Source organism: Typopeltis vanoorti, chromosome 2 (assembly GCF_054136105.1).
Source record: "Typopeltis vanoorti isolate ZY-2024b chromosome 2, IOZ_Tvanoo_1.0, whole genome shotgun sequence".
In the NCBI taxonomy this organism is placed as follows: domain Eukaryota; kingdom Metazoa; phylum Arthropoda; class Arachnida; order Uropygi; family Thelyphonidae; genus Typopeltis; species Typopeltis vanoorti.
This window is the reverse complement of record NC_143550.1, coordinates 136,164,314-136,190,501: the sequence shown is the minus strand read 5'-3', so window position 1 is coordinate 136,190,501 and position 26,188 is coordinate 136,164,314. Positions and strand designations below refer to the sequence as shown.

General features: G+C 37.4%; 1 protein-coding gene and 1 pseudogene across 4 annotated transcripts in view; both read right to left on the bottom strand.

Moving 5' to 3' along the window:
* Ndae1 (Na[+]-driven anion exchanger 1) overlaps positions 1 to 26,188 on the bottom strand; it is a 511,154-nt gene that overhangs the window by 182,144 nt on the left and 302,822 nt on the right. For all 4 annotated transcript variants that reach the window (XM_090413203.1, XM_090413196.1, XM_090413188.1 and 1 more), the window contains 2 exons: positions 23,759 to 23,905; positions 21,894 to 21,991 (listed from right to left, as the gene is read on the bottom strand). In XM_090413203.1, coding sequence (XP_090269329.1) covers positions 21,894 to 21,991; positions 23,759 to 23,905 — 245 coding nt within the window. The remainder of the gene's footprint in view (positions 1 to 21,893; positions 21,992 to 23,758; positions 23,906 to 26,188) is intronic.
* On the bottom strand, positions 9,146 to 12,783 carry LOC150109452 (large subunit ribosomal RNA; annotated as a pseudogene).

Below are 26,188 nucleotides of genomic sequence, written 5' to 3'. Positions count from 1 at the left end.
GTGTTTCATCCCGATCAGTTTGAATCATGAGGAATTTAAGTGTAGAGAACATAGGAGAGAATAGATTTATTGTGAGTGAGCAGGTAGTATTTGAGGTAATAAATAACCTTGATGTTGATAAGGCAATAGGATTTGATGACATATCACCATGCATCTTAAGGAAATTGGCAGTAGCATTTGCATGCCTGTTTAATAAGAGTTTTGCAACAGCACAGGTTCCAAGGAGAGGAAGGAGGGCAAAATTGTTCTGCTGCATAAAGGCAGTGATAAGGCTGTAGCTTCAAATTATAGGCTGGTCTGTATATCTGGAGTTGTGGTGAAGGTCCTGGAGAGATTGGTGAGAAGTAGGATACAGAAATGGGTTGATAACAGCAGTATTTTCTGTGGTTATCACCATGGGTTTGTTAAGAGGAGATTATGTTTCACTAACTTATTTACGTACTATAACACGGTGACAAATACCTTGGGCAAGGGAGATGCATATACATCACTGTATATGCATTGGATTCTACAAAGGCTTTTGATAGACTTCCACATGACAAGCTGTTAAATAAATTGAAACAGATGGGATTGGATAATAGACTTCTGTGTTGGATCAGTGACTGGCTGTTGGATAGATATCAGAAAGTTGTATATGGGGGGGGCGGTATCTCAAAAGACAAAGGTCACCAGTGGTGTGCCATAGGGGTCAGTTTTGGGGCCATTGTTGTTAAATTTGTATGTTAATGATATTGGGTTGGGTTTAACTAGTGATATTCAGCTGTTTGTGGATGATGAAAAACTGGGGAGAGCAATGCACAGTCAGGCTGATGTTAATTTAATGCCTTACAAGAGGACTTGTAAGTTCTCTTGTAATATTTGATTGCATGAATAGGCAGGTAAGTGGAACTGTCAGTTCAATGTTGCAAAGTGTAAGGTTTTGAGATTTGGAAAGCAAAAATGGAATGCAAAGTATACACTTGGTGGGGAAACTTTAATGGAAGTAGAGGGGATGAGAGATCTAGGAGTAATGGTGGACAAGGACCTGAAATTCAGGGGCCACATTGCACAAGTTGAAGACATCACATCAGATAATGGCAATGATTCAGAGGACCCTGGCATGCAAAAATAGAGAGGTTATGATGTCATTGTATAAGGCCTTGATCAGGCCTCATATGGATTATTGTGCACAGATTTGGTATTTGGTACCAAATTTTTTCATGGTTTTCAGATTTGGTACCGGGTTTTCATGGTGAAGAGAATATGTTGGAAAGGGTACAGAGAAGATTCACAAAGATAGTCAGTGGTCTTTGGAATGTGAAGTATGAGGACAGATTGAGAGAATGTAAGTTGCAGAGCTTTGTGAATAGGAGGAAGGGGGGGGGGATATGATTGAGACATAAGCTGGTCAGGGGTTGTTATCAGGTAGACATGGAAGAGATTTTTCATAGAATTGGAGAGGGGAGTAGAACAAGAGGCCATTGCTGGAAACTGTATAAGGAGGGTGTAAGCAAAGGAGTGAGAAGCAGGTTCTTTGCATGGAGGGTTGATGAGTGAAATGCATTGCCTGAGTACGTTGTGGATACATTGAATCAGTTCAAGACGCAGTTGGATGAGCATTGTATGCAATAGTGAGTACCTCACACGATGAGTCTCTGACTCCATGGAGGTCAAATATTAATCCTTTCTTTTAGTGTTACACGGTGATCAGCATTCATTTTTGAAATTATGGATTCTACAACCGTGTTAAAATAACTCTTTATTATTCCGACGTTTCGATTTTCATATGAAGATCATCACTTGGAGCATACATAAATATACAAGACAAGCTGCCATTACATTTTAAACCGTAAGCTAGAGAAACAATGATTTGATCACATGCTACTCACTGGCATGACCTCTAGAGGGGAAAAAAAAAAAATTACATCAAGCTAGATTTAATTTATGATTACATGAATAAACATTATTGCTTATAGATGGTTTTCCTTCCAGTAACAGTGATATCCTATTTCTATTATTACAATTGTTATTTTTGATTTAAAAAAAAAAAAATTATAAATTACAACATGAATAAACATTCTTTCTTATAGATTTTTTCTTTAACAGTGATGTCCTATTTTTTAGTATTAAAGTTGTTATTTTAGATTTAGGATCCTGGATTTTCTACAGTCCTGTTTATAGTTGTTCTTAGAGAGGAAGGATTCCTCTCTAAGATTCCTTTCTTTTAGTGTTACACATGTAACACTAAAAGAAAGGATTATGATAATTCATGGAGATTCAACCCACAAGTGATGCAATCAATACGGTAAACTGAAGAATCAGGTTTCTAATTTGATCAATCGACTGGCCTTTTTAAAACGGTGTAGGGACAGCAATATTATTCTGAATTGCATCAGGCTAAAAAGAAAATTCACCTCAGCAAAAGCACAATGAATATACTTCCGCATGGAGAAAACACTTCTCAAAGAACAAATCCAAGCTTCCAGAAAGAACTTAGCCGCTACACAAAACCAGCTACAAAAGGATAAAACGGAACTTTCAAGCTACAAAAACGCAAATATCTGGATGATCCTGGAAAAGATTACCGACAACAAGACAAACCACATCCTCCAAACGAAGAAAGAAAATCTAATTTCCAAATTCCAAAGACTAAAAGATCGAAAGAACCAGCCACCATATTCAAATTTCTCCACAATGAACAATAACAACCAACCAGAAGCAAGAAACAACAGCAGCCACCAATCACCTACAGGTAACAGCAATATAGTTAACCTATCCAACCACGCTTCAAACAAAGACAAAATCTCGATACTTAACAAAGGTTTAAATTATGCCATAGCACCCAAATCGATAAACAAACTTGAATTTATTTGTAATATGGAAAGAGGCTTAAGATTCATCCCAAATAACATAGCAGAAAAAATACGTTTAGAAATCGCCAACATTTTAAATCATAACAAAACAATAACAAGCAACTTAACTCAACACGAATTAACAATGATAAAATCACTAAAGTCAAATCCGAACATCTTAATAACTAGAGCAGATAAAGGAAGTGCCACCGTTATCTTAAACCGAACCACTTATGTGGAAAAAATTAATCTGCTGGGCTCGGACAATAACACATGCTAATTAGTTAACTGTAACCCAACTAACAGAATAAAAAAGAAAACAGAGAATCTAATTAAGTCAATTACCACATGGCCCAAAGATACGGTCAAAAAACTATTTCCACACTACGCTTGTCCCCCGAGAATTCACGAGCTACCGAAAATTCACAAAGAAAACACACCGCTAAGGCCTATAGCCAAAGGGATTGATAGCCCGACTTATCACTTAGCCAAAAAATTAGCGGCAACACTCAAGGAGCTGGTAGGTCATTCCCTCTCCTATATCAAAAACACACAACACTTCATAAACATCATCAAAGACATTACATTAGAAAAAGATGATCTATTAGTCAGTTTTGACGTCTTTTCCTTCTTTACAAATGTCTCAATCAATGACAAAATTCTTCTTTTACAGAACCAATTTCCTCCAGATATCACGGCACTCTTTGTGCATGTATTACGTTCTGGTTATTTTGTATGGCAAAATGCTTTCTACCTACAAAAAGAAGTCCCAACTATGGGCTCACCATTATCCCCCCCCCCCCCGATTGCTAACTTTTATATGGAACATTTGAACAACTTGCTTTAGGTTCCTCCCCTTTAAAACCCAAAGTCTGGCTTAGATACATTGACGATATTTTTGCGATCTGGTCTCATGGCCGCCAGACACATTCCTTAGCCACCTAAACAAGCAACACAAACATATCCAGTTCACAACTGAGATTGAAAAACATAACACACTGCCGTTTCTAGATACACTTGTCACACGTCTTCCCTCGGGCAATCTTTCCTTCACAGTTTACTGGAAACCAACACATACTGGCCCATATATACACATAAACTCCTACCACCACCCAACACAAAAACTAGGTGTCATCAATACCATAAAAAACAGGTTTCTGAAGATCTGCTCCAGTGAACAGGCAATGAAAAACGAATTTAAAGTGATCAGCAATACTTTTCAAAAAAATGGATACAGCCAAAACACTATTAACAAAATTCTCTACAAGACCTCAATACAAAATGAAGACAAACCAGACTATAGTAAAACTATAACCATTCCCTACATTAAAGGGACACCAGACAAAATAAACAGAGTATTACAAAAATACAACCTCAAAGCCACCTTTAAACCTCCTGCAAAATTAAAAAGCTTATTCAACTCATCCAAAGACCCACTTCCTCCGCTGGCCCACCCTGGACTGCACCTGCAACATTCCATACATAGGAGAAACAGGACACACAATTCCAATCAGACAAAAAGAACATAAATGACACATCAAATATAATAATTATGGTGAAGCTGACCTTTCTGATCATGCCCTGAACACCTTACATAGAATTGACTGGAAAAGCATTAGTTGTCTACATCACACCAAAACATGGTATGAATACAAATTTAAGGAAGCTCGTGAGATCATTATCAACTACCCCAATCTAAACAATAATGATGGTCTAAAAATCCCATACATATGGAAGGCATATATTCGTCCCACGAATCCTTCCTCTATAAGAACTACTATAAACAGGACTGTAGAAAATCCAGGATCCTAAATCTAAAATAACAACTTTAATACTAAAGAATAGGACATCACTGTCAAAGAAAAAAAATCTATAAGAAAGAATTTTGTTGTAATTTATAAATAATTTTTTTTTTAAATCAAAAATAACAATTGTAATAATAGAAATAGGATATCACTGTCACTGGAAGGAAAACCATCTGTAAGCAAGAATGTTTATTCATGAAATCATAAATTAAATCTAGCTTGATGTAATTTTTTTTTTTTTTTCTCTAGAGGTCATGCCAGTGAGTAGCATGTGATCAAATCATTGTTTCTCTAGCTTACGGTTTGAAATGTAATGGCAGCTTGTCTTGTATATTTATGTATTCTCCAGATGATGATCTTGATATGAAAATCTAAATGTCGGGATAATAAAAAGAGTTATTTTAACACGGTTGTAGAATCCATAATTTCAAAAATGAAAGTCAAATATTAATAATAATAAATGTCTGAAACATGTTCCATTGGTTTGAAATGCTGCTCAGAGCCTGGATACAATGCTACATGAAATTCCAAACTCTCTGACAATATCAGTAATTGTGAGGCCTTCTTCAAGCTTTCCAATAATTCTTCTCCATGTGAAATCATCTAGATGATGTCTTTGAGAAATTACAAAACATCTAAGTTTGCAACTTCATTCCTTCAAGAAAAGAGCTCCCGTTAAACAATTTGCTCAGTGCAGGCTTTTGCCTTTTTATCCTGTTTAGTGCTACCATGCGACTCCTTTGTGAACAATTCAAAAATTTGAATGTGTACATGCTTTCTACTCAAAATCGGCAGTTATACAAAATTGCCATAAACTGATTAATTTGAATTTGCAGTTGTAATCTTCAGAAATAGCATTTGTCCTTAGGTTTTGGACACCAGTGTGTGTGTATCTGATCCACACACAAAAGGCCACAAGACCGATAACAAATTCGTGCCATGTGTGGGCAAGAGAAATAGAAGAAGGGATCTGTTAACACTTATCTAGGTTGCAATCTTTTGAGGAAGACAGAGTGGGGAGACTGTTCCAAAGAACAGAAGTAGATGGAATGAAAGAGGAGGAAATGAAACTGGTTTTGTGAGTTTCAAGATGGACTGTAAAATGGTGTAGTTAGCTGTGGCTCTTGTTCTAATGATTTTGGAGGAAGGTGGAGGAATAATAGTGTCCAATTCAGCAGAGCACTGTCCATGAAAGTATCTCTTAGCAAGGCAGAAATTGAATATCTGTGAGAGAGGGATTGAAGTGGATATGTTAGAGAGAGTGATCATTAATTAGCTGGATTGCCCTCTTCTATATAGAATCAAGCAATCTTAGAGTGGATTTTGTGAACCACCCCACATATGGTAGCAATAATCCATGGTTGGGCAGATTTGAGATTTGTACAGAAAGAAGCTGTGAAGTAGTGTCCTATATGAAAAATCTAGGTTTTTGGTAACTGTAGAAGCTATAATTGAAACGTGGTTGTGCTAGGAAAGATTGGAGGGGACAGGTCAGTCCAAGAAGATAAATCTGGTAGTGTTTGGATATATCAGTATCATTGAAAGTAATGGGGGAAGGGATGTGAGCTCTTTCTTGTAAGAAATCAGACAGGACTGAGTCTTGTGGCATTGAAGTTTACAAGATTTTCTTTGCCCAGTTGGGATATAGCTAGAAGATCACAGTTCAGGCCACTGGATGTGGTGGATCTTGAGGATTCTAATACTTGAGCACTAGAAGGTTTGTCAAATGAAAGGGAGGAATGGAGTGTACTATCATTGGCCAAACTATGGATAAGATTGTAAGTCTGTGAGAACAGGTCATTTATATACAAGAGGAAAAGTGTGAGTAAAAGAACAGAACCCTGGGATACTCTTGTAATTGTTGGAAATCTGAGGAGAGGAAACCATCCACCGTGACACATAGGCACTAATGAGAAAGTTGCCAATCCAGTTGCAGAGTGTGGAAAGCAAACCATAGGATGGCAGTTCGTTAAGTAGGCCCTGTGCCAAACTTGATCAAATGCATTTGAAATGTCGAGGGCAATGACCTGTACAGCAGGCATCTAAAATATTTAGAAAAAAATACCAACTTGTTTAATTTTTTGTGCTGATATTATTAGGTTTCAAAAAGTTAATTTAGAATCTTTACAATGAATTTACAGTATTTCATTATTTAGGAAATAGAAACATTATCCATGCTGGCCTATCTGATAAATGATATGTAAACTTTCCAACTGGCTTCCACTGTCAGTCACTAACATCTTGCATCAGTGAAGGACCACTTTGGGCACAGCTCTATGAAAGCGCCAGTTTCTTTCTACACATAAACCGACTAAGTTCTTGAAAAACTATAATCATAGTAAAACAGGTACTGTATTCAACAAAGAAAACAAGCAGCCTTAATGCAATGTGAAGAGGAATGTTAGATTTTTTAAATGAAGAATTGTCAGTGAATGGAATGCATTTATCAGAATGTGTTGTTAATGCAAGGAGTGTTTAGGATTTTAAGAATTGGTATGATAAATATGTTGTCAGTTGAATGAACCTCCATGATGAGTCTGCTGATTCCATGGAGGGGCAATAATAATAATAAATAATAATAACAAAATCAGCAGTAGGATACAACCGCATGTGTTAGAGGAATTTCTAAAGGAAATGAAAAGTTCCCAACATAGTTGTTTATCCAATACAGATCTTGTTAAATAGAATCCTGTATCAGGATTATTTTTCAGAATAAACCCAATATTTTTTCTATTGAATTAAAATCCAGAGATTTTAATTCAACAGAATCCTTCAAAAGACATACAGGATACTATGATGGTATGATTAAGTTACATTAAGCTTTCTATAAAAAATTTTCCACTAGTCTTTTATTTGTCAGGTCTCCAATATTGCCAGATCTTATATTTTAGTTTTCTAATGTACTTCTAACTGCAGCAATTCACCTAGATCTTGGTTCCTTTGGTTTTTTTATCCTACAAACCTGGCATGAAACATCTGTTTAACTAATCTAATGTGGTATGGTCTAATATAAGAAAAACAAGTTCCTTTCTATATCTTCTAACAATGATTCTGTTATTGATGCCATCTGCTCACTCCCTTAATTTTCCATCATCATCAAATTATGAAATATACCTCAATGGGGTGTACAACATATTATGATAATCCTAGAAGTCTTTATTTAGAAGTATAACATCACAGACTTAGCATTCTCTAACTAAATTAAACAATCAGTGGTCCTAAGGCACTTAAGCACCCATAACTTTTCCAAGTATTCTTGGACTTCGCAACCATAATTTGAGGATAAGGCGGTTAGCCATATGCTTCTCGGCGTGTCCTATGTCTGTAAATGCATGTGTTCATAGGGCCGGTTTGCCTGTTCTGGGGGACGAAAAACCCGAGTTTTTGGGTGAAAAAAAACCCCACCTCTGTATGAGACAGCCCAACTCACCTTTCACTGAAAGAAACCAGATAAAGGTTCCCTATGTCACTGACGGGAATTGAACCCAGGTCTTTCCAACCAAAGGGCTTTGTCTATACCGACTGAGTTATGGAGGCTTACACATTATGATAGTGTTACATGAAAAAGTTACATCATTACAAACTTATTAACAATTTTGCTTCAAATTAATCTGTTATCTGTCAAGATTCCAATATTTTCAAATCTTATATTTCTCTCCTCTAAGGTACTTTTTAATGCCTCGATCCACTCAGATCTTGATCTTCCTCTGGGTCTTTTCCTTGCCAGAGAAAAAAACAAGAATTCTTGTTTTGCTAACCTTTCCTCTCCCATTCTGTTCGGGGGGGGGCATAGCACCTGAGATTAGCCCTGCTAACATATTTCTGCATGATGTAAACGTATTTCCTAATATCCACAATTTTTAATACGATACTGCCATCTGCTCAATCTCCTAACCTTTCTCAGAACTCTCATACCTGTGGTCTCCAGTTTTTGATCAGGTGCTTTATTTCTGACCCAACTTTCAGATCCATAAGTTAAAATTGGTTTAAACACTGTCTTGTATATAGCCAGTCTAGTGTTATGACTAATTTCTCTCTTATTCCATATATGTTTATTCAGTTGACTTTCTACCATACTAGTTTTGCTAATTCTGCTGTCTATTTCCAAATTTAATTTGCTATCTTCACTAAAAGTTGCATCTAAATAACTGAAGTGTTTTACTTGTTTCATAGGTTCTCCTTTCAGGATGCAGTTGATGTTTCAATGTTTCTGCCTATTTTTCACTGTTTATCTTTTTAATGCTTATTTTCATACCAAATTTATTACACCAGTTATTCAATTTAGTCAGGGAAACCTGCAGACTTCATTGGAGTTATTTAGAAGTATAACATCATAAACTTAGTATTCTATAACTAAATTAAACAAGTACCATAACAAATTTACATTGAAAATCAGTTGAAAAAAGTCCAACTATGAAAATTGAGAATATATCAACAATGAATTTTCAATGAAGAATGTATAGAACAAGTGAAATATTTAAGTTTTCAGGCAGAATTTTAGTGAATATGGCAATTTATATAGAATAAAGATAAGTCTCAATAGATCACAGTATGGTGGCTGCTCTTCTAAGCATGACACCCAGACCAGTACTAGGTCATCTGTGAATTATTTGGTGCCCATACATCCCACATGAATGGTGAGGCATAGGAGCAGCGGCTGCATAGTCACAACTGCTGCCTCGATGCTTCTGTTCTAGTGGCGTCATCGCCAGAGCAATCACACTGTAACAGTACGAAAGCAACTCTGGCTAGTGCTGCCTTTAAACGTGCGAGGTACGAATGGTATCATTGCAGTGGCTAGATGGGATTCTGACTTAAAGGCATTCAATCATAATCCCACAGATGGTAGCTTCGCACTACTTGTCACTTAACCAAGCACATGTACCAAGCATCCAAAACTGCGGTTCCTCTCGTACTGAGCAGGATTACTATTACAACGAATGTGTATTCGTATCTGGTACTGGCTAATGGGCGTTTAGCTATCATCTCCTATTAAGAACCTAAAGATGTTCAAGTTCTGAACATGTGGTACATGAACCTAAAGGCGTTCACAGTTCATGCATTTACCACAGTATGACAATTAGCCATACTCGCCACTGTGTATCATTATAACTACAGACCTGTATTATTAAGATTCTTGCCGGATTTCCGTACCTCGCCACACCCTTAGTCAGGACTAGCCATGGATTTAGCCAGTCAAACTTGCACCTTTCTGCTTTTTATTGTTTTCCAAGCACATGATCCAGATCCTGGTCTAACCAAGCTTACAAACTAACTTATACCTAACTTAATTCTAATAGCTATGACCTCACCTATTCCTAAGGAAGGATCTTATTTTCATCTTTATATATTGATCTCAGAGTAGTTCATTTGTGGCGAATTTGTCCTCTGAAATCCATCAACCCCAATCTCACAAGATCACCATCGCTAGAGAGTCAGACAAGTAGGTTTCCCAACAGCTGCTGTGCTGGGGCAGGGTTGTGTTAGAGTTGAATGGAGTACACCACCCCCTCGAAATGCTAGCATGATCAACTAATGATGGTTGCTAGATAGTCAAATTCCCACGTTTCTAAGAGTAGCACTCGACATTCTCTCCAAGGGATCCTCAAAGAGGCGTGCCAGACCTGGCCTTCCACACAGGATTTTCTTAGGTGCTATTTCACTCCTTCTCTATCATCAGGCTCCATCTGATGACTTATTCTCTATAGAGAGAAATTAATATAAACCAGCTAGTTTACATGACCAGCAGAACCAGGGCTCTACCCACCATATATAATGGGTGTCCACCTCAATGAGTCATGTTTACTCCTGCCTCATATCCTTGGCCAGAAAGAACACTGGTGGCAACACCTCTCAACAGTCCATCAAATTGCTTTTTTTAATTAGACAGTTGGATTTCCCCTGGTCCATGTCAGTTCTGAGTTGGCTGTTAGTTGCTGGCCAAAATGGTTGTGCCAGATGGCCATCCAGCAAGGCACGCAGCTGAAGCATTCCATGAAAAGACCCCAATGCTGGTGCGGGTTCAATCGTTCCATCACTGGACAGTTTCACCCAGTCCTGTTGCAGTGCCATACCTGCTTCGGACCCCAGCCTGACCAGCCCAGTCCTCTAGAGCCAATCCTTGTCCTGAGGTTATGGATTTGTCTTGCTGACTTCCTTTTCTTACATTATTCTATTGACCAGAGGCTGTTCACCTTGGAGACCTGCTGCAGATATGGGCATGGTCCTGCATGAAAATCCACTCTTTCACTTGGATTTTCAAGGGCCAACAGGAGTGCTTTGGACACCACAGGGTGCAGTGCTTTACAGGAAAAGCATCCCTATCTCTGAATGAACCGATTCCAGGGAGCGAAACCCTTACAAAGAAAAGACAACTCTTTTTGGGAATCCCGTCGACTTCTCTGAGTCCAGTTGAGTTACCGAACTTGGCACCAGAGGGGTCGATCTCCGTGTCCGGGTTCAGGAATATTGACCCGATTCCCTTTCAGTCTACCAGTGGGAGCATCTTTTTTCCCGCAATGTCCCGCTTCGGAATGGATTTCTCCTATCTCTTAGGACCAACTGACCCATGTTCAAATGTTTTTCACATGGAATCTTTCTCCACCCGAGTCCTCAAAGTTCTCACTTGAGTATTTGCTACTACCACTAAGATCTGCACCAACGGTGGCTCCAGACAGGCACCTTCCATGCATGCTGCTGCGACCCCTCCTACTCACTGTCATATAACAGTCAAGCTTATCTGTGGCAGCAGCCAGGTATGGGTTTGATGTTGGAGCACCATCCATTTCATTTGCTTCGGCAGGTGAGTTGTTACACACTCCTTAGTGGAGTCCGACTTCCATGGCCACCGTCCTACTGTCTATAGCAACCAACACCTTTCATGGGATCTCATGAGCATCTCGCATCGGGTGCCGTAACCTGATGTTTGGTTCATCCCACAGCACCAGTTCTACTTACCAAAAGTGGCCCACTGGACACACTCATCTATTCATCTGGATTCTGAGTCAAGCAAGCCAGACTTCTCACCCATTTAAAGTTTGAGAATAGGTTGATGTCATTTCAGTTCCAAGGTCTCTAATCGTTTGCTTTACGGGGTGAGACTGATTCTCTTGAGAGCCAGCTATCCTGAGGGAAACTTCAGGGGGAACCAGCTATTAGATGGTTCGATTAGTCTTTCATTCCCTGTAGCTGGGTCTGATGAATCGATTTTCATATCAGAACCCCAAACCAGCAGTATGTTTAACTTAATTTTAACTTAATGATCTGTAGATGGAATAAAACACTTGATTAAAGAGTAGAGATCACAGATAGCACTAGTGGCAGAAGCATATTAAAAACCAATCAAATGTTAATAAACATGGTTGTGTTAAACTTCTCAAGATTTGAGTAAATTTAATTCTTAAACCTCCCCACCAAACAGCACTCATAGAGCCCCCACCCCATAGGCTAACTTTTTCCCGCTTATTTTTTTATACATTTTTGTGTTTTTTACAATTTTAAGATTGTATCCCTGATGAAGTCTCAGTGACAGAGATGAAATACAGGAACTGTTAAACTTGTGTTAAATCAATTACTGGTGTTGCATTCATTCCATTACACCCAATAATGAGTATAAATGAGAAAAATAATCCTAAATATTTGGCTGTTAATTCTGCTAAACAGTACAGTAAGTGGAAACTTCATTTATCCAGGGACCTTAACTGGCTAACCTTAAAAAAGATACAGGGATACTAAAATTATGCCTACCTGTATTAATTCAAAATAAAATTTCACTCATCTAAAGCTCTTCATATCTACAGACATGCTAGCTTTGCTCTGTTTTGAGAACAGATCACTGCAACGTGCTTACGTTAGTTTTCTACAATCTGAACTCTCATTAATTCTCAATCCTGAACTTTGCAGTATTCTTTCTGATATTTCAGATAAATTTGCCCATAAAGAATTTCTAAAAATAAAGGATAAACATATCAAGAAATATAACCATGTTTGGATTTGTGTTTTCTACACTGCAGGATCAACACATTGAAGTTGTCATGAACCTTTCAGACTCGACAAAATAACTATTAGCATCATTATTAGCTTTGGGCCATAATTTTGTAATAATGCTAAGCCAAGTTCCATCCTTAGACTTTATTCTGCATATAAAATACAGCATCTTGATGTAACCACCATCTTTTCACAAGATGCTGCATTCTATATGCAGAATAAAATTTATGTTTACATAGTAATGATAGCTTTGATATCCCCTTTCTGACTGACACTTTAGCTTTACAGAAAAATTTTTTCTTTGCCGATATCATTGATCTTTTTTAATTTTGCCATCCATACCTACTACTTCATTTGGAAGAACACCATTTGAAGACAGAGTACAGCAATGGGCTTTCCTCTCGCTCTCTCTCTCTCTTTCTTTTTCCCTATCTAGCCAAATTTTTAAATGGAACATTTTGAAAAGCTCTTGATACTGCAATTCTTCAATCTATTTAGCAAAGATACATTGATGATGTGTTCTCTGACCACATGGCTACATCTCAACAGTCAGCACCCAGAATCCAGTTTACTATAGAAAAAGAAAAGAATAATAACCAGCCTTTTCTAGATACTGTAATCACACATCATCCCAATGGGATCCTTTCTTTCTGAGTTTACAGAAAGGCCACCTACATAGGTCAATACATACACACAAACTTTCCCACCATCCCCCCCCCCCTTGACAAACCCTTGTCAACAGAGCCTCCAACCTCTGTTCCACCCAGGCTTTCCTCACAGCTGAACTCTCCTTTGTTCACCAGACCTTCTTGTCCAATGGTTACAATGCCAAAAAGATTGACAAATTAGTTGTTCCTCCTATCTCCTCATATCCCTTACAACATACAGAGTACAGTAATGCTATCATTGTTCCCTATATTTGAAATACCAAATAAAAAATAGCCTCAACTCTAAAATAATATAATATCTACCCTGCTTTCAAACCTCGCCTAAAGCTGTCAGCACTAAGAATGCTATTTTTAGAAACAAGCATAACAAATTTTACTGATAGATTTGCAAGCTGAGTGCTTAATCAATACACATGCAATTTATGGCATGCCCAAACAATTCATGTGATCAAGTTATAATTTGATCAATTACCCTTCCCTCTAGTCATGTATTAAACTAACAATATATACAAACACTACATTTGTTTGCAACAAATCCCCCCTCTATTTCCTTCCCCCACTTCTCTCTTCAAAATCAAATTAATCATAAATGCACACATGCATGGCTAGCTAGAGATTATTACAGAATAACAAGTAATTCATTCTGTACCATAATAATTTATTCTACCATCCACAATCCCATAATCTAATTACTGGATTTACAAATCAACTTGTATTCATACCAATTCTTTCTTCCTTGAATGTGTTGATCATATGCAAATAGGTCATATCTCATTAATATGGATTGAAATATATTTCACTTTGCATTTAGTAATTTAAATATACCACCCAAATATGGGACTAACTTAATTATTGGTTAATTATATTATCTGAAACTGAAACATTGTTTCCCTAGGCTTTGGTATGTGGAATGCACACAACAATGTCAAGTGCCCACATAATGTGCAAACATTGTGTTGTGTTTGCACTTACTGCAATGCATAACTTTTTTTTGCTGTTTGATTATGTGTCCATGGCAACATCGTTGGCAAGACTATGCCATAGTTAGTAATGAATGTAATAAATTTTATGTTTTTTCAGGTTAATATTTGCATATTTTCCATTTCTATATGTAAACTTGCAAGTGAAAGTAATTTGATATTATTATTATTATTCAGGCCTCCATGGAGTCAAAAGACTCATCGTGGGATATCCTTCCTAACAACATAAAGTCTGTCAAGACTCATCGAGGGGAGGTTCCCCCCCCAAAAAAAAAACACAAAGTCTATCATCTCGCTCCCACCACTCCATCAGGCAATGCAATGCATTCCATGGTTCAACCACCCTCCACGCAAAGAAACCACTCCTCACCCTCTCGCTCACAGTTTCCATTCGTAACTTCCAGGGATGGCCTCCTGTCATCACTCCTTCCCGCTGTTCAACCAAGCGAAAGAACTCCCCAGTGTCAACCCTGTAACCGCCTCTCAACAGTTTAAAAGTCTCAATCATATCACCTCTCCTTCTTTTATCCACCAAACTCTGCAGTCCACATTCCCTCAGCCGATCCTCATAACTATCCTTGTACAGTCCTGAAACCATTTTTGTCATCCGTCTTTGTATCCTTTCCACAGTTAATTTATCCCCTTCAAATACTGGGGGATCAAATCTGAGAACAATAGTCCAAGTGTGGTCTGATCAGAGACTTATACAACGGAATGATAACCCTCTTATCTCTGCAGGTCAGTGTCCTTCTCATAATTGCAGCAATCCTCTGTGTTACCGTCACCACCTTTGCAATATGTCACCTAAACTTCAGGTTTCTATCAATCATCAACCCAAGATCTCTTGTCTCCCCCACATCCCCCAGTATAACTCCTCCCATAGAGTATGCAGCATCCCATCGATGTTTCGCAAACCTCAAGACCTTACATTTTGCTGCATTAAACCGACATCCCCATTCATTTGCCTATCTATCTAGCTTATTCAAATCCTCTTGCAGGGCTACCACATCTGCACTATTACTAATAATACTTCCCAGCTTTGCATCATCCGCAAACAACTGAATATCCCCTTGCAATCCACTGGCAATGTCATTAATATAAAGGATAAACAATATAGGTCCTAGTACTGAGCCCTGTGGGACCCCACTTGTAACCCTCTGTCTCCTTGAAACTGCTCCACCATACACAACTCTCTGATACCTATCAGACAGCCAATCCTGAATCCAATTGACCAATCTGACATCCAGACCCATGTGCTGCAACTTAAATATCAGCTTATCATGTGGCACCCTGTCAAATGCCTTTGCTAAGTCTAAGAAAATTGCAGTATATGCCTTTCCCTCATCTAATGTTCTTGTAACTTTATTATAAAAGGCTAGCATATTGCTAAAACAAGAGTGCCCTTTCACAAATCCATGTTGACTCTTGCAGATAACATTACCCTCATCTGCCCAATGCTGTATATGGTCCCTCACTACTTTCTCCAAGATCTTAACAACTACTGATGACACACAGACTGGCCTATAATTAGACACTTCCAGTCTGTTACCACCCTTATGCAATGGCACTATCTTACCTTCCTTCCATTCCCTGGGCACCTTTGCCAAAGCCAGACTTTCATTGTCAAAGTCTGGCTTTGGCAAAGCCAGACATTGTCAAAGGCACTGTCAGTTCCCTAGCACATTCTCTCAAAATGTGTGGTGAAATACCATCCAGTCCCAAAGATTTATTGACATCCAGAGTATTCAGTATCTGAAACACACTCTCCTCCTGTACCTCTAAACCTCGAACCAGCCCTATCTCTCTAGCATTAAAACTGACTCCTCTAGGATGAAATACTCCAATAAAGTGTTCATTGACCAATTCCACTATGTCCTCTGCATCAGTCACTCTATTCCCATTTTTATCTCACAATATCATTCTTCCACAGTCATTCTTCCACTTTCACGCATCTTCTCTTCACCTGTCTCCTTATATCTCTTCCATAGCCTTTTTTTCGCATGCAATTCCTGTTTAATATTGTTTGTCATCCACTTTACTGTGTGTCCTCTTCTTCACTCGTGGTATACAACTTACCATTGGTGCTAACAAATATTCTTTCACAATTTCCCACTCACTAATGATATCACGGCATTCCAATTCCTTCCTCCATGAAACTTCCTGAAGTTGACGTCTAAGACTATTATAATCACCTGCATTATAATTCCACATAAGTTCCCATCTCTTTGATACTCCTGCATTTCTGTTCATTTTCCACATCAAAACTATATGGTTACTCTCTCCAACTGGTGGGAGAGATGTCAACTCAGTTATTATAAACTCTTCTGATGATATAACCAAATCCAAAACTCTTGAACCTCTTGTTCCCTCTGTTACATGTTGCCTAAGACATTTGTCCCTCAAGAATTCTAGAAATTCCATTCCCCTATTGCTACATGCATCTTCCTCTCTCGAATTTATACTACTGTAGTTAAAATCTTCCATAACAATCATTCTTCTTGCACTTGCCAAACTTAGCTGTCTAAACATCTCCTGGTCCCCATCCTCTGTGCTTCTGGATCTGTAGCAACACCCCACTAAATATCCTGTCTTGCTACCTCTACCTCACACCATATGCTCTCAAAATCATTTGTCTACTTCCTTCCAAAGCCTCCACTCTTAGAGGACATAGGTCATCACTTATCATAAGCAGTACCCCACCACCACGCTTTCCCCTCCTATCCTGACGAAAAATGCTATATCCAGTGACTTCTATTCCTGTTCTTATAACCCCTTCTGTCAACCACGTCTCAGTGATCCCAATAATTTTTGGCCAGGCTGATGCTATCTGCGCCACTAATTCCTCTCCCTTCTTCCGGATACTCCTGGTATTAGTATAAAGCATATAAATGCCATTGTTTCTATACCCAGCATTATCCCTTCTAGACTCCACTGGGCTCAGTGTTACCTGACATCGTCTCCCTTCTCCTAAGTATCCATTCCCATAAGAGGCCACCCCTGCTATCATCCTCCCTGGGACACACTGACTCGTTCAGAACAGCAATCTCTCCAGATGCTTACGTCCTTCCTCATTCAAATGTAAGCAGTCTCTCGCATACAATTCCTAACTTTTCTCAAACGCACTCCAAGCATCCACATATACCAGTCCTCTCTTGTCACACATTCTTGCTATTATGCCATTCAATATCACAGCTCTTATGCTCAGCTCATCATTATCATACCTAGGCAACACGCACACTATTTTTCCTCTCTCTGTCTTCTTCCGTACAACCTCAAGCAAAAATCTCATATCTCTCACTGCCCGAGTTACATTACCACTCAAGTCATTTGTTCCTACCATCACAATCATCTCATCCACTCTTTCACCTCTCTTAATTGCCATAGCCACCCTTTCCATTGTTCCTCCTGGCAAACACTCCTCACGCATCCTATCTTGAACATCACGGATCATTGAGTCACCATACATTATACCTCTTACCATTCCCTCTCTCCTATTGTTTCCATTCTCTCTCCTCTACTGCTATTCTCTCTTCTAGCATTCCCATACCTCTCTCCCCTATCGTTTCCATTTTCTCCACTTCTAGCAATTCCATATCCCCCTCTCATTCCGTCTCTCCTACTGTTTCTATCCTCTCATCTGCTAGCATTCCTATACCTCTCTCTCATTCCCTCTCTTCTACTGTTTCCATTCTCTCCTCTTCTAGCACCCCCATACCTCTCACTCATACTCACAAAATTCTCTCTCTTCCCTACTCTGATTCAGCTTGCATTTATCTCTTCCATTCTCCTAATCTTATCTTTCATACTTCTGCTCTCATTCACAAGACATTCCACCTCCTCTTTCAGCTCATCTATCTCCCTCTGCAGGTCAGTCACTCTTAATCTAAATTCACTCTCCCAAACAAAACCATCTCCTAAACTTTCACAGTCGCTCACACCTTCCACACTATCAACTATTATTTTCTCATTTATATATATATATTTTCATTCTCTCCTATCACACTACTTGTGTTCTTACATTCATTCCCCGTTCCTGGAGCAACAAGGTCGGATACTGATAATTCGAATGCACTTATTTCCTCCCACTGCCTGCATTTTGCGCACATACGCTCTCCGCTCTCTTTCACAAGCCACATATCTAATTCCCGAGATGCATACATGCCGCAAGTACTGCATGCCACAAAGTCCCTTATGATATTGCTTGTAATTGAGTTCTTAAATGGCGGAGGACTTGGCGATACGCCACTTGCGACTGCAGCTGAATCCGCCATCATTCCTTACTGCCAAGTAGCATAATCTTTAATAATTATTCAATTAATAAATTCCATTAAATAAATAAAAAAAAAAGTACAAAAAATTACAAGCAAAACAAAACATTTAAGTACACTAAATATAATTAAATAAAATGAAATATAACTAAATAAACTTAGCTTCGTTTCGTCTTCCACCATTATCATTTGAAAATGAAGAAATAAAAAAGGGGGATTGATATATCATGAGGGAAGGAGGTGATTATGGATAGAAAAACTCAGGTTTTTAGAAAGCTGTATTTGTGTATGTGTATTTGTGAAGTGAATCTGGAACTTCAGTGTTTTGGAAACTAGATCCCATCCACACACACATGTGATCTAGTTTCTTTGCTTGTTACTTCATTTTAGATAAAATGAAACTGAACGGGAAAGATTATGTATTAATGAGTTCTTTACTTAGCCATAAAAATGGAGGTCATCCATTTCTTTTAGAAATGACAGCATTAACAATTATATAGGTGTATAATTTATATCATATAATTATATCACTTTGAAGAGCTTTTGGCATCTTAACATATATGCTTTTCTGGATCTATAAAACTTAAATGTCTTTTAATCTTTCCATTAGTTCTTGATTTTTTTTTTTTACCTTAAAAGAAAAAACTTGAGGGTGTCAGCCTTCTATTTAGCCTAAACATCTTGTTCTTTCTATTACTATGATCTTTATTTTATATTACTGAAAAAAAAAAAAAATTCATTCAATAATATCCCACATTACGATGCTTTGCACTATGACACAATCTGCTAATATGATGCTTTTCAATTATAATTAATGTCCATTTATATGACACTACACTTGTTCATACGACAGCATTAGTGACATGATGCTGCTATGAATCAACCAATGAGTTTTCATGAACTGTTTGTTTACAAAGTTGTTGCTTGCTGTATCTCTCTCTGTGTTTTGTTGCTTCGTTGTGAATTATAAACTGCTTATAACTGCTATTTTCTTTTATTGTTGTTAATAATGGCAAATAAATTCTTGTAGATAAGATAATATTGGTTACACAGTTTTTAATTTTTCAGGAAATGACAAAATATATGATACTAGAATATGAATTATAAAAAACTTTAATTAATACCCAGCAATGTTACATTGCCATCATCAGGGATCACATAGAAACAATGATATATGCACACTAGCAGTAACACTGGTCAAATGAGGCTGAAAAAAAAAAAAGGGGCAACAGAAGTTGGGCCTAGAATCCTAAATGGTATCCCCTAGTAGGCTAAATTGGGATAATCTTAAAATATATGCTTCCAAATTTGTTGAAGTTTGGAAAGGTTTTCAGAACCAAGGCAGATTTGAGGAATAGTCTTTCATACTTGTATTTGCGGCAGTGTAATATGTATGTAATGGTGAGCAAGCCGTGAGTGGCTGTATTGGTTGAACTAGATGTAGTCCTCGTGTTTGGATATCCTGAATTTAGCAGTTTTGCCTGTTTGGCGGTAGTAGGACAGTTTGCAACTGCAAGGGACCTGGTATATTCCTGGTAGGACTAGGGAATGTGGCTGGTCTTCGGTGGAGCAGATGAGAGATGCCAATTTCTTATGTGGTCTGTAACTGGTTATAAGGTCATATTTCCTTATGATTTTTGTTAATTTTTCAGATGTCCCCCAGATATATGGAATAGTGATATATTTTGAGTAACCTCTGCTTTGAGTAGAGAGGGGAGGGGATTGCGGTTACATGGTTTTAATATTTTGGGGATTTTTTTTTTTTTTTTTTTTTTTTTTGGGGGGTGTGGGGTTATAGCCATTGGCAAAGAAAGTGTTAAGGATATGGTCAAACTCAGTAGTTAGGGCACCGATATCAGAACTGATTAATTTTTCCCTATCACATAGGTTTTTTATAATCCATATTGTTGGGAAAGGGTAGTGGTTTGACTGAATACCAAGGATCCATCAGGCTGGCATGTAATCAAAGTATCTAGGGATGGGAAACTGTTGTTGTTTTACTTTTCAAAGGTAAACTGGATCCTCAGGTATCGATTGTTTAAGTGTGTTAAGAAACTGTTTTGTGTATCCAGGTCATGCAGCCAAATGCAGAACACATATCCACATGGCATAGCCAGACAGTGAGTTCGTGTAGGGCAGAGCTTAAGGTTCTTTCTTCAAAGGTCTCTATGAAGAAATTGGTCAGGGTGGAGAAACCATGGCTGTCCTCTCTATCTGTCTGTAGAATTTTGCTTGCCAAACAAAAGAGCCCGAGTTCATGGTGAACTGAAATAGGGCTGAGATATCAGGAGGAAATATGGCTTGGATGAGGTCATTGGTGAATAAGGAGGAGACATTAATGATGGTGTATCAAACACTGAGATGGCCGCAGGCTAAATGCATCTCATACTACTCTGGTTACAGTTGATAAAAACAAAATGAAGTAAAAAGTGCTACACTACTTAACCACGCTACCGGCCAAGACGTCTATAGACGTCAAGTTTATCATATGCGAAGTGCATATTAAAATTGTAATACCATTGATATTATATTGAAATATATGATGGATACGAAGCTTATGAGGATGCATATTTAATCCACAATGGCCTGTAAGGTGGTTAATACTACAGTTATAAATAAATATGACAATCTTATTGCCAAAAAAACATTTAATGGTAGATTGATGACCAAATTGGTTGGCATGTTCTTAAGCTAAGCTACAGAATAACATTCCATTTGTAAAAATGATTTTAAATTTTTTGTCTGTGGAACTGACATAAATTAATGCTTTATTTACATCATTTACACACAAATATGACTGCTTAAAAACATTATTACACTATTACATGTATCTTCAAGTGAGAACAAAAACAACAACTACACAATGATTCGCTTTACAACAAAAATCTTTATATAACAGTTGATGTTTCTGGAATTTAACATGTTGTGTGTTACCAGAGTATGCCTCTATATATAAGAATAAAGGAAAATCTTTAAATTAAATGTTCAGATAATTTACAGAAGGATATATGTTATTACCACTGGAAATTTTTGAATACCTGGAAAAAAAAATCTGGAATATAAAGTGCCTGAAACAAAGAAGCATCAGATTATCCAAAACTCAGATCAAGTGTTTCAAGATGTAAGTATTATCACTTAAATGCTAAAGATGTAATCAAACTTCAAATCAACGAATAATTATCTTTATGAAATATTTAACAAAGTGTAAATATACTGTTTTAATGAAGAAAAAAAAAATTAAAACTCTGTGTGTTTTTACATTACAAATGTAAACTGAAAAATGAGCATTTAGTTAATCTTCCAATAAAGAAGGAAAGCTGGTAGTTAAAATCATTAATATTGAATGAAATATTACCTTCCACTTCGTTTTAATCCACATTCTTCTCTTTCTCGTTCCTCTTCATCTTCATCATCTATTTTTGGTTCTATTGGTTCATTTTTCTTACGAGAATCCTAAAATACAGAGAGCAATATTACAAAGATGAAAAATGTTAGCAACCATTATATCTCAAATAACTTAATATTTAATTTATATAATAAAAATGCAAGGTATAACAAATTAGTAATTATTGCAATAATTACCAATTCGAAATAGTTTGCATTAATTAAAATACTGCCTGAACTAATATATACAAAACCAACAGAGTTACTATAGATTATATCATAAATTAATAAAAACTGTTACACAGAGCACATTTAGAAGAAGAACCTATAAGTGTTGTGGGAGAGGGAAGAAGAAAGGTAGAGTGCAGATGAGGGTTGAGAAATTTTTTTCTGAAGAGTTCAGATTGTACTCGTTTGGGAATACTTCACAGGGAAGGCTGTTCCAGAGGATTGTGTCCACAATCATGTTTCCAGTTGCATTAAAAAGTGATGCCAGGTTTCAAAAGGCCCAACAGAAAGTGGAGAAATGATGTTGTCAGTTCAGTAGAGTAGCATCCATAGAAAATATCTGTGCAATAGACACTGAAGTGAGTATGTAAGCGAGTGAGATCATCTATGAGATGAATTGCTCTCCTCTGGAAAGCAATGAGAATCTTTATGTAGGTTTTTAGATGCACCATCCTGAACACATGAACAATATGTTAAGGATAGGTGGATCTGGGATTTGTATATAGTACTTGGATGGATGAAAAAATCTTGAGTGCAAGAGTATGCAGTGAAGCAGGGCTTCAGCACTCTCCTTAAATAAACATTCAAATTTGCATCTACAGCGATGTAGTAAGTGTGTTTCAGACCAAAGGATGTTGTGGTCTGTGTCTACTCCATGTTGAGCCAATCCAGATTTATCGGATTTCTTGCGGGTAATATATGACTGATGTTCAGGTATTTTCTTTTCAATTGAATGTCCAGTTTGTCTGAAGTAGTATAGATGGCAGTCACAAGGAACTTCAGCGAACCACAACTACCAGTATCATCTACACCAATGTCATCTGCTATCCACTACCAAAGCTAGTATTTTCACAGACAATCACAAACATCGATGTCCATGGCAGGATTCAAACCTGCAGAATTTTGGCTGGAGAGCAGATATGCTAACCAGGCCAGCATATATATATATATATATATAAAATCACACACACACACACAGAGTTATGATTAACCTTTTCCTCAGTTAGAACATAATGTGACTGAGGAAAAGGTTAATCATAATGTTACTGGAAATATAACATAATGTGGCTCATTCTATTTCAAATAAACCCATTGCTTGCACTGTACTTTGTATCGACTGTTTTTTGCCACTGAAGAGGGTCTGTAATTTTCAGACTGAAATATATAGCCTTATAATCAAATAAATTATTACTTTTAACTTGTGTTTATGTGTAAATAATTCATATAACTATGGCATAAGTTTCTCTTAAAGAAAGAAATAATATCATTGTCTTTGAGACCGTCCTACCAAAACTATCACTCCATATTCTACACGCTATAATATACCCCCCCCCCCCAAATACTTTGTTCATTCATTCCCATTTTCTTATTCATATCCTTTTCATTCTCCACCTTTACACTTTCCATCACTCTGTCCTGTCATAACTACTACTTCATCCTTATATTCAACTGCAAACCTGCTTCCCAGTCGCCACAAATTTGGAATATAAATATTCACTGAAAGGCAGTGGACAATTAACTGCTCTGACCTTCTGGAAGTTTATTTAAGATACAAACCATGCAGTACAAGGTTGAACTTAAAAAGTGTAAATTATTATGGAAACTCACTTGAGATGGAAGTTGTTGAGGTGGTTCAATACGAATACTTGGATCCCAAGCTCCTGGTGGAAGCACAGTTACTGCATCTAAAAATTCATCAACACCGGCTAAAAGATCTTGTCTATTTTTTGCTTTATAGGCAACATCATGAAATACCTATATATCAAAGAAATATAATTTCATTATTAATATGACTCATTACTATCATCACTATTAGTATTATAACAAAATAATATTTTATTAGATTTCCCTTATAATTACAACTTGGAATTATTAAAATTTAACCATCAGCAATCTCCATTAACAATCATGTAAACTAGTTATAAACACAATATACATTCTTGATTATCTGGTTGTGGATTTGTATTGAGATCTGTTTCTGGATAACACGTAAGTCTTTATTTTACCAAGCATTTGATTAATAAAATTATTAATATTATTATTATTACATAACACCTCCAGGGAGTCCAAAGACTCATCGAGGGAGGGTACCTGCTCTACAACTCTCTGTCTCCAACACTCCACCAACCGTAACTACCTACATCATCTACACCAACGCCACTAGTAATTTCACAAACAAACATCCATGACCATGGCGGGATTTGAACCTGCAACCTTTTGGCTGGAGATCAGATACGCTAACCACTCGGCCAAACCATGCTGGAAAAAAAAATTATGCGTTATAAACATACGTAAAGAGTATTTTTCATAAAAAAGTGGAAGCATCCATATCTTGGTGCACATAAGTGCAGAGAGAGAGAGAGAGAGTGGTAAGGGAATGAGAAGAGCACATTTCTCAGCCTGTCTACCCAAAGGAGTGGACAGTATTTCTTAAACATACTGTATGTGAAACTGTAGATCCAGTGAATCAGAAGAGATAATTAATCGTCTAAACCACTCTCCTCTGGACAGAATAAGAAATTTTAGGGTGGTTTTAAGTGCATATTCTCAAATGTGAGAATGTAATTCTAAAGTTGGGTGGTTCATACAGTTAGTAGCTGGATTGCTGAAAAGCAGCATCTTTAAAAGAAAAGGACACAAAGCTTTTATTTATTTAGAGGATAAGGAAGCAAATGATGGGATGCAATTGTGCTAGACAAGGGTAGATGTAAATATAAGTCCAAGAAGGGAGATTTGATCCTGTCCAGTAAGTAGGATAAAAAAGAGAATATCACACTTAAAAGAAGAGTATGCAAGAAAGTTTTAAAAAGAATTAAAGTTGAGCAGTTTTTGCAAGTAAACTGCAAATTCACTTATATAAGCATTTTTTAAGAAAAGAATGAAACAGTTCAAAAAATCTTAGTCTCAGTGACAATATCTGTCTGCGCGGTTAGTCTAGTGGCTTTGCGCTTTGCAACCATATGCCTGGGGAAGGAGTGTCCTAGGTTTGATTCTCGTCAACAATGTGAGGAGCTTAAGGATCTTCCTCAGCCATAGCCAAGTTAGCCAGTCTTGGGCGTGGACAGCAGGGTTTTTCCCGCCAGTTTATCTGGTGTTTTTCATCCTGCAAGCAGGCAAACCGGTCCGAGGACACACACACAGATTACGGTCAGGAATACTGACCCAGCCATAGGTCTGATGCGTCAGCTATACAGGTTCCGGAGCCCGGATAAAATTTGGGGGGACTAGATGGTACTGTGAACTCCCTTAAAAGGGGGAATGCTGTATCATCACATGGAATTTAATTTATTTTAGTGACAATATCTGAAAAAAAAAAAAAAAGCATGGTGGGCACAAGAAGTTAAACAAATAGTACTAGAAAAGAAGAAAGCATACTGAAATTTCCTAGCAAAGTCACCAGATGCCCTAAAAGCATACAGAGAAAATTGTAAGAAAGCTAAGCTATGTGTAGTCATACAAACAAAAGTCATGGTAAGACATCAAAAACATTATAAAAGATAAAAATCAAGAAAGTGGAAAATGTTCTGGAGGCTATTGAAAAAGTTTAGAAAAGTAGGAAAGAGTACTGTAAAGGGAATCAAAGATGATAAAGGTGACTTGAAAACTGAGGATAAGAATATTCAAGATGTCTGGAGTAATTACTTTGAAAGACTGTTAAATGAAACAAACTGATCTGATAAACACCTAGGACAGAAATATAATTTTTGTCCTAGGTGTTTATCAGAACTTTCCAGACCCCCCCCCCATAGTAGTATATATACAAGAAGTTCAGTTAGAAATAAAGCACTTGATCAAAGATCAGAGACCACAGATAGCATCAATAGTAGAATCATATTAACAATGAAGACATTAGGAAGGAACTTGATGTTTACATTCAAAATGTGTGAGCAGGGCTAATCTAAGTTGGTATCGTCATTTAAACAGAATGTCAAAGGAAAGGCTAGGCTAGCAAAATAGGTATTTGATGCCAAGATGGCAGGAAAAAAAGACACAGAGGGAGATCAAGATCTAGGTTGATTGATTCAGTAAGAAGTGCCT